The 12034-nt window shown below is 48.3% G+C and overlaps 1 protein-coding gene across 9 annotated transcripts in view; it reads left to right on the forward strand.

Annotated features, from left to right (window-relative positions):
• SHMT1 (serine hydroxymethyltransferase 1) overlaps nt 1-12034 on the forward strand; it is a 34759-nt gene that overhangs the window by 10134 nt on the left and 12591 nt on the right. For all 9 annotated transcript variants that reach the window (XM_003809772.5, XM_003809773.6, XM_055101798.2 and 6 more), the window contains 3 exons: nt 4086-4201; nt 4863-5023; nt 11722-11803. In XM_003809772.5, the coding sequence (XP_003809820.1) occupies nt 4086-4201; nt 4863-5023; nt 11722-11803 (359 nt within the window). The remainder of the gene's footprint in view (nt 1-4085; nt 4202-4862; nt 5024-11721; nt 11804-12034) is intronic.

Here is a 12034-nt window from a genome sequence, read left to right on the forward strand (position 1 = left end):
TTTTTCTTTTTTGAGACATGGTCTGTCTCTCACCCAGGCTGAAGTGCAGTGGTGTGATCAAGGTTCACTGCAGCCTTGGTCTCCTGGACCCAAGCCATCCTCCCACCTCAGCCTCCTGAGTCGCTGGGACTACAGGCACACACCACCACACCCAGCTAATTTTTTGTAGAGACAGAGTTTCACCCAGGCTGTTGTTGCCCAGGCTGATCTCCATCTCCTGAGCTCAAGCAATCCACCTGCCTTGGCCTCCCAGAGTGCTTAGGATTAGAGCTGTGAGCCACTGCACCCGGTCCACACCAGGTGTTTTCAAAACTAATATTTCATTCGATTCTCACAGCAATGTATCAAGCAAGGGTTGATGTTTTCTACATTTTTAAGAAGGGGACTGAGTGTAGTGGCTCACCCCTGTAATCCCAGTGCTTTAAGAGGCCAGGGCAGAGGATCATTTGAGGCTAGGAATTTGAGACCAGCCTGGGCAATATAGTGAGACGCTGTCTCCAAAACAAAATTTAAAAATTAGCCGGACATGGTGGCATGCGCCTGTAGTCTCAGCTACTCAAGAAACTGAGGTGGAGTATTGCTTGAGCCCAGGAGATCAAAGGCTGCAGTGAGCTATGATTTTGCCAGTGCACTCCAGCTGGGGTGACAGAATGAGACCCTGTTTCTAAATTTAAAAAAAAACCCGAAAAACCACAACTTAAATAGAAGTGTAATTACATCGTTTATTCATGTTAAAGGGCTTGTTGTTTTTTTTTTACACGGAGTATCGCTCTGTCACGAGGCTGGAGTGCAGTGGCAGAATCTCGGCTCACTGCAGCCTCCATCTCCCAGGTTCAAGCGATTCTCTTGCCTCAGCCTCCCAAGTAGCTGGGACTATAGGCACGTGCCACCACACCCGACTAACTTATTTATTTATTTATTTTTTGTATTTTTAGTAGAGACGGGGTTTCACCGTGTTAGCCAGGCTGGTCTTGATCTCCTGACCTCATGATCCGCCTGCCTCGGTCTCCCAAAGTGTTGGGATTACAGGCGTGAGCCACTGTGCCCAGCCAATTAAAGGGCTCTTTTAAAAGGTAATTATTGGCCGGGCGCGGTGGCTCATGCCTGTAATCCCAGCACTTTAGGAGGCCGAACTGGGTGGATCATGAGGTCAGGAGATCGAGACCATCCTGGCTAATACGGTGAAACCCCATCTCTACTAAAAAAAAATACAAAAAAATTAGCCAGGTGTGGTGGCTGGCGCCTGTAGTCCCAGCTACTTGGGAGGCTAAGGCAGGAGAATGGTGTGAACCTGGGAGGTGGAGTTTGCAGTGAGCCGAGATTGCGCCACTGCACTCCAGCCTGGGTGACAGAGTGAGATTCCGTCTCAAAAAAATAATAAAAATAAAAATAAAAGGTAATTATTACGTTTTCATTATATTTTGTTAATATAATTTAATATTAATCTACCTTTGGAACATTATTTAAAATCAAAGGCAATATTTGAAAACAATAGGCAAGGCGTGGTGGTTCACACCTGTAATCCCAGCACTTCGGGAGGCTGAGGCAGGTGGATCACCTGAGGTCAGGAGTTTGAGACCAGCCTGGCCAACATGTCGAAACCCTGTCTCTACTAAAAATACAAAAATTAGCTGGGTGTGGAGGTGCATGCCTGTAATCCCAGCTACTCTGGAGGCTGAGGTAGGAGAATCGCTTGAACTTGGGAGGCGGAGGTTGCAGTGAGCCGAGATCGCACCACTGCACTCCAGCCTGGGAGACAGAGCAAGACTCCATCTCAGAAAAAAAAAAAAGAAAACAATGTTGACCTAACGTTAATGACTTTGCTTGATACAAACGTAAAAACAAAGTTCTGGGTTTAAAACAAAATGTTATGTATGTATGAATAAATGAATGACAAGGTCTCGTTGTCTTGCCCAGGCTGGAGTGCAGTGGTGCAATCTCGTCTCATTGCAGCCTCAAACTCCTGGGCTCAAGCAATCCTCCTGCCTCAGCCTCTCTGTAGCTAGGACCACAGGTGCGTGCCACCACACAAGGCTAATTTTTAATAGACATGAGGTCTTGCTGTGTTGCCCAGGCTGGTTTCAAACTCCTGGCCTCAAGCAGTCTTCCCACCTGAGCCTTCCATATTACTAGGATTACAGGTGTGAACAACCACATCTGGCCTATTTATTTTTTATTTATTTATTTATTTATTTTGAGACGGAGTCTCACTCTGTCGCCCAGGCTGGAGCGCAGTGGCACGATCTCGGCTCACTACAAGCTCCACCTCCCGGGTTCACGCCATTCTCCTGCCTCAGCCTCCCGAGTAGCTGGGACTACAGGCGCCCGCCACCACACCCGGCTAATTTTTTATATATTTTTTAGTAGAGATGGGGTTTCACCATGTTAGCCAGGATGGTCTCCATCTCCTGACCTCGTGATCCGCCCGCCTCGGCCTCCGAAAGTGCTGGGATTACAGGCGTGAGCCACAGTGCCCGGCCTATTTTTTATTTATTTTTATTTTTTTGAGACAGAGTTTTGCTCTTGTTGCCCAGGGTGGAGTGCAATGGTACAATCTCGGCTCACCGCAACCTCCGCCTCCCAGGTTCAAGCAATTCTCCTACCTCAGCCTCCTCAATAGCTGGGAATACAGGCGTGCACCACCACGCCTGGCTAATTTTGTATTTTTAAGAGAGATGGGGTTTCTCCATGTTGGTCAGGCTGGTCTCGAACTCCTGACGTCAGGTGATCCGCCCACTTCGGCCTCCCAAAGTGCTGAGATTACAAATGTGAGCCACTACGCCGGGCCCAGCCTATTTATTTTTTTTAGAGATAGGGTCTCACTGTGTTGCCCCAGCTGTAGTGCAGTGGTACAATCAAAGCTCACTGCAATCTCCAACTCCTGGGTTCAAGTGATCCTCCCACCTCAGCCTTCCAAGTAACTAGGACTATAGGTGCAAGCCACTATACTTAGCTCATTTGTAAAATTTTTTGTAGAGCTGAGATCTCACTATGTTGCCTAGCTGGTCTTGAACTCCTGGCCTCAAGCAGTTCTCCCACCTCAGCCTTCCAAATCTCTGAGATTACAGACATGAGCCACTGCATGTAGTTACTTTAAATTTTTTTTTGAGACTGAGTCTTGCTGGGATGCCCAGGCTGGAGTGCAGGGGGGCGATCTCGGCTCACTGCAACCTCCACCTCCTGGGTTCAAGAGATTCTCCTGCCTCAGCCTCCCGAGCAGCTGGGATTACAGTCACCCGCCACCACTCCCGGCTAATTTTTGTATTTTTAGTAGAGACGGGGTTTCATCATATTGGCCAGGCTGGTCTGGAACTCCTGACCTCAGGTGATCCGCCCACCTTGGCCTCCCAAAGTGCTGGGATTACAGGCGTGAGCCACCGCGCCCAGCCTAAGCTTGACTACTTTAGGGACCTCATAAAAGTTGAATCATACAGTGCTTGTCTTGTGGTGACTGGTTTGTTTCACTTAGCATAATGTTCTCAGGCTCATCCCTGTTGTATTAATAGCATGTGATAGGATTTCTTTTCTTTTTTTTTTCTTTTTCTTTTTCTTTTTTTTTTTGAGACAGGGTCCAGGCTGGAGTCCAGTGGCATGATCACAGCTCACTGCAGCCTTTACCTCCTGGGCCAAAGTGAATCTTCCCTTCTCAGCCTCCCAAGTAGCTGGGACTATGGGCACACACCACAACACCTGGCTAATTTTTGAAATTTTTTGTAGAGATGGGGATATTGCTGTATTGCCCAGGCTGGTCTCGAACTCCTGGGCTCAAACAATCCTCCTGCCTTGGCTCCTCAAAGTGCTGGGATTATAGGTGTAAGCCACCTCTCCCGGCCAAAACCCCCTCTTTTTATAGATGAGATATTTGCTCCAAGTTGCACAGCTGGTTTGGTCTCTTGACTGTAGATTCCAGAGGCATTGGTGGAACACTTGATCATGCTGGCTTCAGCATCTGCATGTTAACAAGCTCTTCTCATTACTTCTCTCCACTTTAGTTTCACTGTCCCACCCCTAAGCTTCTTTGGCCTCTGTGAAGCACAGACTTTCTGGGTCTGAGTGGATCTAAGTCTCCTGCTCTTCTCCCACAGATACTATGGCGGGACTGAGTTTATTGATGAACTGGAGACCCTCTGTCAGAAGCGAGCCCTGCAGGCCTATAAGCTGGACCCACAGTGCTGGGGGGTCAACGTCCAGCCCTACTCAGGTGATTGTCTCATCCATATGGCCTGGTGCAGCCTCTTCATGTGCACCCCCAGGGCCGACATGCACCAAGAAGAGTCCTAAGATGGACTGCCATGGACTGCCATAGGCCGGGCCCGGTGGCTCACGCCTGTAATCCCAGCACTTTGGGAGGCGGAGGCAGGCAGACCACCTGAGGCTGGCAGTTCAAGACCAGCCTGACCAACATGGAGAAACCCGGTCTCCACTAAAAATACAAAAATTAGCTGGGTGTAGTGGCACATGCCTGTAATCCCAGCTACTCGGAGCCTGAGGCAGGAGAATTGCTTGAACCTGGGAGGCGGAGGTTGCAGGGAGCTGCCGAGATGGCGCCATTGCATTCCAGCCTGGGCAACAAGAGCGAAACTCCATCTCAAAAAAAAAAAAAACTGCCATAAATAAAAGATAAGTCACGCATCCCTCTGCATTACCCTTGGGCTCCCAGCTCTATACCCCCTCCCAGGCAGTGTCCTCTCTCTGAACTTCACCTCTCAAGGCTGGTGGTGAAGGGGCACCTCCTGGAGCTCAGGGAAGGCACGAGGCCTGTTCTCGCCACTCCTGGGTGAAGGCTTAGTGGCCAGGGTCCCGGATGCCACTTGGTACCTCAGTTAGAAATAATCATGTCTCCTCTGATCCACTCGTTTCAGGCTCCCCTGCAAACTTCGCTGTGTACACTGCCCTGGTTGAACCCCATGGGCGCATCATGGGCCTGGACCTTCCGGATGGGGGCCACCTGACCCATGGGTTCATGACAGACAAGAAGAAAATCTCTGCCACGTCCATCTTCTTTGAATCTATGCCCTACAAGGTAAGCATGTGTTTCTCTCCTAGCTTTTATTTCCTTGGGAAACCTCTGATGCTTGGCTGTGCCTGCAGGGGTAAGTTTGGTTTATGTGTCACTACAGGAAGTCCCCACCTCGCACCGTTTTTAATTTCCTTGCAGCGGGGACTCCTCAGGCTTTCAGGACCCACTGGGGCAGCTGGGATGGAGAGACGAGGGTCTGAGCTGAGGCCACAGGGAAACCAGTGAGGGAGGCAACTACTGAGGAGAGTTCAGATGTGGCAGGGGCAGTGGCAACTGCTTGGAATAACAACCCTGGGGAATAGCAACCAGGTCACTACAGTTGGACCCCAGCAACAGCCACCACTTCTGCAGCTCTGCCCTCGCCTGGTGACATCTCTGCTCGGAGCCCCTGTGGGCCAGCAGCAGCACAAGGATGCAGTAGCTACAGGCATGGCAACGTCCCCAGCTCCAGCACCAAAACCAGCAGCCCGGCACCATCCACAGCCACAGTCCTCCATGGCCACGTTAGGGCTAGCCTCTGCCTGTGTATCGTGGCTACAGAGGAACAGACAGTGGTTTGACTTAGGGCGTTCAACTTTAGGATAGTGCAAAAGTGACATGCGTTATTAGCTGTACTTCAAGCCCCCCATACGACCATTCTGCTTTTCAGTTTCAGTACAGTATTCAGTAGATTACATGAGATAGTCAACACCGTATTATAAAATAAGCTTTGTGTTTGACTATCTTGCCCAGTGGAGGGTACCACAGTGTCCTCAGCATGTTTAAGGTAGGCCAGGCTAGGTTGTGATGTTTGGTAGGTTAGGTATATTACATGCATTTTTGACTTTATGATATTTTCAGCTTAATGATGAGCTTATTGGAATGTAACCCCATAAGTTGAGGAGCACCTGTATGGCTCAGGTGTACACCCCATTGCCATTGCCACCCCACTGCACATACCTGATAACGCAGCCAGCCCAGCAGTGGAACCAACACCATCAGAACCAGTGCCAAGTGCTGCCTCTAGGGTGTGCAGGGCCCCAGGCAAATACTTGTTTTTCATGGGACCCGTCTGTATAAACAGTTGGGTCAAAAAATGCCTGTAAGATGTGTGGGCTTATTCAGGCATGGTGATTTATCTATAAAAATGAAGGATAATGGGAAGAAGAGGTAACTTGCTCATTCTTTTAGTGTCCAGTGTTGGTGATTCTTTCTAGTGTCCAGGAACCATCTTTTCATGTTCTTTATTAATAAATGTGCCATTCCTGCTTAGTTTCATGTTTGTTACCATGAAAAAAGGTAGCACTGCATCCTTCTGCTTGGCTGGCATTGCATGGTCTTGGGTGCATGCTGTCCGTGGTTCTGTGTGTACTCAGCCTTTGTCTCAGTGCTGGTGATTGCACGTGTACTCTTTTTTGCAGTCATTTCTTTTCACAGAACACCTAGGTGTTTGCAGTCACAGATCTCCTCATTGGCCAAGGCCAGCCTTGAAGCTAGATTTTGAAACATGTCACAGTAGTAACAAAATAGTTTGTCTTGGCTGGGCTCGGTGGCTCACACCTGTAATCACAGCACTTTGGGAAGCTGAGGTGGGCAGATCACCTGAGGTCAGGAGTTCGAGACCAGCCTGGCCAACAGGTTCAAACCCTGTCTCTACTAAAAATACAAAAAATTCCTCAGGTGTGGTGGTGCACACCCGTAGTTCCAGCTACTCAGGAGGCTGAGGAGGGATAATTGCTTGAACCTGGGAGGCGGAGGTTGCAGTGAGCCAAGATTGCTCCATTGCACTCCAGAGTGGGAGACAAGAGTGAAACTCCATCTCAAAAAAAATAAATAAATAAGAAAGGCAGGGCGCAGTTGCTCACACTTGTAATCCCAGCACTTTGGGAGGCTGAGGCAGGCGGATCATGAGGTCAGGAGTTCAAGACCAGCCTGGCCAACACAGTGAAACCCCGTCTCTACTAAAAATACATGGTGGTGCACTCCTGTAATCCCAGCACTTTGGGAGGCCGAAGTGGGCGGATCATCCAAGGTCAGGAGTTCGAGACCAGCCTGGCCAACATGGTGAAACCCTTCTCTACTAAAAATACAGAAATTAACCGGACGTGGTGGCGGGCACCTGTAATCCCAGCTACTCAGGAGGCTGAGGCAGGAGAACCACTTGAACCTGGGAGGCGGAGGTTGCAGTGAGCCAAGATTGCACCAGTGCACTCCAGCCTAGGTGACAGAGCAAGACTCCATCTCCAAAAAAAAAAAGAAAGAATCTGCGTCCCACACCCAGTTCCCTCCAGCCACCCCCGTCTTTGATGTACATTGTGCAGGCTGCAGTCCTGTGGGTGCAGTGAGGGGACCCACCTCAGGATGGGCATGGAGAGGTGGGGCCTGGGACCCTGGCCAGCTTGGGCAGCAGGAGGTACAGCTCACCTGCTGTGGGGGTGATTTGAGTCCTGCCCTTGGCGGACAGGAGGAGGAGACAGACCTTATTGGCATTCACCAGCAGCCAGAGGCAGCTCACCTCCACCCCACCGGGCTGCAGAGTTGGAGGTTAGGGGGTGTCCCAGGGCCACTGCCCTGCCCAGCCTTCACCAGACCGCCTGCCTCCACCTTCAGCCCCTGCCCCACTCCACTGCAAGAGCCCCACGCAGGGCCAGGCTAGAGCAACAGCAACATTAACCTTCTATTTTGTGTTTTTGGCCCATCCCCACTGTGACTCGAGAATTCCTCCCTGTCCCTGGTCCTAAGTGACTGCTGGGGTCTCCTTCCTTATCCTCTGTGCACTGTGGACCCCATCTGCAGTTTATTATAAATGCCTGTGAATTCTTCTAGGAGTTGTTCTCTTGTCTCATTTTCAAGATTTAAAAAAGAAAAGAAAAACCTTTGAAAAACCCATTAAATTAAAAAGGGAAAGCAGCACAGGCTTTTTTTTTTTTTTTTTTTTTTTTTTTTGGTAATTGTGGCTACACAAAAAATTTTAGAATTATGTCCATTTTTTTTAAATCTTTTTTTTTTTTCCTTTTTGTGGAGAACAAGGTCTCACTATGTTGCCCAGGCGGGTCTCAAACTCCTGGACTCAAGCTATCCTACTGCCTCTGTCTCCCTAAGAGCTGGGATTACAGGCGTGAGCCACCATGCCTGGTGAATTATGTCCATTTTTACTGGAGGTCAGCTGTTGATATTTCATTTCATAAAACGGTTTCTTTGCCAAATTCAGGTGACTGAGAAAGAACCACACCCCTGAAGCAAAACACAGCAAACAAAACCACAAATCATCTTTCAGCTTGACTTTCTAGATGAGGTCTTGGTTCCCGAAACCTTGTGGCAAGCTTCTGTAGTTGGGTTGGATTATAACTGCCTGTTTTTATTTGGAAAGAGTGACCACCAATCCTGAAACCTTTCACTCCAGATGTGCTGGTAGTTTCTGAGGGGGACACCAAGGTAAGAGGAAGGAAGGTTGGGTCAGGGCCTTCAGAACAGAGAGCCTCTCTGCACATCTCCTCTTCCCTGAGGCTTCTCAGATGCCAGAGCCCAGTTTTTCCTGTGGTGCGCTCTATGCTCTGCTGGTTATGTGTGCTTACCCATGACTTTTTTTTTTTTTTTTTTTAAGACAGTATCTGGTTCTGCCTCCCAGGCTGGAGTGCAGTGGCTCTGTCTCGGCTCACTGCAACCTCTGCCTCCTGGGCTCAAGCGATCTTTCCTCTTCAGCCTCCCAAGTAACTGGGACTAGAGGCGCATGCCACCATGCCTGGCTAATTTTTGTATTTTTTGTGGAGACAGGGTTTTGCCATGTTGCCCAGGCTGGTCTTGAACTCCTGGGCTCAAGTGATCTGCCCAACTCAGCCTCCCAAAGTGCTGGTATTACAGGCATGAGCCACCGCATCTGGCTGACCCTTTTTTTTTTTTTTTTTTTTTTTTTTTTGAGACAAAGTTTCCCTCTTGTCGCCCAGGCCGGAGTGCAGTGGCACGATCTCAGCTTACTGCAACCTCTGCCTCCCGGGTTTAAGCGATTCTCCTCCCTCAGCTTCCTGAATCGCTAGGACTGCAGGTGTGTACCACCATGCCTGGCTAATTTTGTGTTTTTAGTAGAGGTGGGGTTTCACCATGTTGGCTAGGCTGGTCTCAAACTCCTGACCTCAGGTGATCTGACCCCCTCGGCCTCCCAAAGTGCTGAGATTACAGATGTGAGCCACCACGCCTGGCTGACCCATATGTTTATAGAAGTTTAATAAAATGAACTTCCTAAGAGATGTGTTGCCAGAAAAGAAAAATTATTTTAAATTTTACATCGAGATCTACAATCTGTTTGGAATTGACTTCTTTTTTTTTTAAACAAATTATATATAATTATGGGATACACAGTGATGTTATGATTTGTATATACAGTGTGGAACTATTGAATCAAGTTAACTAACATATCCCACTCCTTAAATATTTATTATTTTTCTTCCTAACTGCAACTTTGTACCCTTTGCTCAGTATCTCTCCATTGTCTGCCACCCTCCAGTGACTGGTAACCACATTCTACCCTGCTTCTGTGAGTTTGATTGTTTTATTTATTTATTTATTTATTTATTTTTAATTTTCTTTTTTTGAGACAGAGTCTCACTTTGTCGCCCAGGCTGGAGTGCAGTGGCACCATCTTGACTCACTGCAACCTCCGCCTCTTGGGTTCAAGTGATTCTCCTGCCTCAGCCTCCCGAGTAGCTGGAATTACAGGCATACACCACCACGCCTGGCTAATTTGTGAATGTTTAGTAGAGACAGGGTTTCACCATGTTGGCCAAGCTGGTCTCAAACTCCTGTCCTCATGTGGTCCACCTGCCTCGGCCTCCCAAAGTGCTGGAACTGCAGGCATAAGCCACCGCGCCCAGCAGTTCGATTGTTTTAGATTTCACATAGAAGTAAGATCACATGGCCAGGTGCGGTGGCTCACACCTATAATCTCAGCACTTTGGGAGGTCGAGGTAGGAGGCTCACTTGAGTCCAGGAGTTCGAGACCAGCCTGGGCAACATGGTGAAACCCCATCTCTACAAAAATATAAAAATTAGCCGGGTGTGGTGGCACTGCCTGTGGTCCCAGCTATTCAGGAGGCTGAGTGGGAGAATCGCTTGAGCCCGGGAGGTAGAGGTTGCAATGAGCCGAGATGGCGCCACCGCACTCCAGCCTGGGTGACAGAGTGAGACTCTGTCTCAAAAAAGAAGTGAGGTCATGCAGTATTTGTCTTTCTGAGCCTGGCCTATTTCACTTAGCATAAGGTCCTCCAAGTTCATCGGTGTTGTTGCAAATGACAGAATTTCTTTTTTCAGACTGATTATTATTACATTGTTTATATATATATGTGTCACATTTCCTTTGTCCATTCATCTATTGATGGACATGGCTTTATTCCATAACTTGGCTATTGTGAATAGTGCTGCAGTGAACATGGGAGTGCACATGTCTCTTTGACATACTGATTTCAAGTTCTTAAGATATAGATTCACAAGTGGGATTGCTGAATATGGAATTGATTTGTGTGGGTGAGGCGGGCATCCAGATAACATTTTTGTCCAAATGGATGCCCAGTTGACCTAGTGCCATTGATTGAAAAGGTCATCCTCTCCCCACTGCACTGCAGCGTCACCACTGGCATGGATCCAATGACCTGTGTTGTGTGTGGTTCTGCTTCTGGTTAAGCCAGATGCTCTGCCCTTCCATGAATGCGTGCTGCCTTAATTACTATAATTTGTCAAGCATTTTGTGACACAAAATACACAACGCAATGATGTTTTGTGTAAAGGTTTGGTATGATTTTCCTTTTATGGTTTTTGTTATTTACATTTCATTTTCTATCTTTCTTGCTTTTATATACTTTTTGGCTTTTTTTTTTTTTTTTTTTTTTTTTTTTTTTCAGATGGAGTCTCGCTCCGTCGCCCAGGCTGGAGTGCTGGAGTGCAGTGGCACAATCTCGGCTCACTGCAAGCTCCACCTCCTGGGTTCACGCCATTCTCCTGCCTCAGCCTCCCAAGTAGCTGGGACTACAGGCGCCCGCCACCATGTCTGGCTAATTTTTTGTATTTTTAGTAGAGACGGGGTTTCACCATGTTAGCCAGGATGGTCTCGATCTCCTGACCTCATGATCTGCCCGTCTCAGTGTCCCAAAGTGCTGGGATTACAGGTGTGAGCCACCGCGCCCAGCCCCTACTTTTTGTTTTTCAATGTTGTATCCAGTGACCTTGCTAAATTTGCTTATTCTAACAGTTGGCCCCTAGCATCTTGATTTTCTAGGTATATTGTGTTGTCTGTGTGTAATGTCAGTTTTTAAATTTCTTCTTTCCTAATCGTTATGCCTTTTGTTTCTTTTTCTTGCCTCATTATACTTGGAATAGAAGTAGTATTAGCAGGCAGTTTGGTCTTGTTCCTGAAGGTAACCGTTTTGGTTTCCATTGTTTGGTCCCGTCACATTTGTTTCATTCTGCAGGTGCTTTTTGGTTCCTTCTCAGCGGGTAGTGCCCCAGCAGCAGGGCTCACTACAACCCTGGGACTCCTCAGGGACTCCTGGGTCTGTGAGCCATACTTGGTTGAGCAGGCTGAACACACCAGTATCCGTCCTGTCTCACCCTCAAGTCCTCATCTAGGACATCATTCCTCTTGTCATGGTGGGTGGAGCGAGTTCAAGTGGGAGGACAGGAGGCAGGTGTGGTTGGAGGAAGCAGCCTGAACCTGCCTCCCTGACATTCCACAGGTGAACCCAGATACTGGCTACATCAACTATGACCAGCTGGAGGAGAACGCACGCCTCTTCCACCCGAAGCTGATCATCGCAGGTGATGCGCGGGGTGGAAAGTCACCTTGTTCACCAGTACCCTGGTGCCTCTTACAGAATGAGGATGGAAAGATGTTCGCACCCTGTTGAGCCCACTGCTAGTTTCTTCCCTGGATAACTGAGTTTCTGGGGTCTACATATATTAGTTTCTTTCAGGATACAGATGTGTGTTTGCTGCTTTTTGTGCTATGTAGATTAAGATGTGAGACTGTTCTCAGAGAAGCATCTAGAA

Source organism: Pan paniscus, chromosome 19, assembly GCF_029289425.2.
Source record: "Pan paniscus chromosome 19, NHGRI_mPanPan1-v2.0_pri, whole genome shotgun sequence".
NCBI classification, from domain to species: domain Eukaryota; kingdom Metazoa; phylum Chordata; class Mammalia; order Primates; family Hominidae; genus Pan; species Pan paniscus.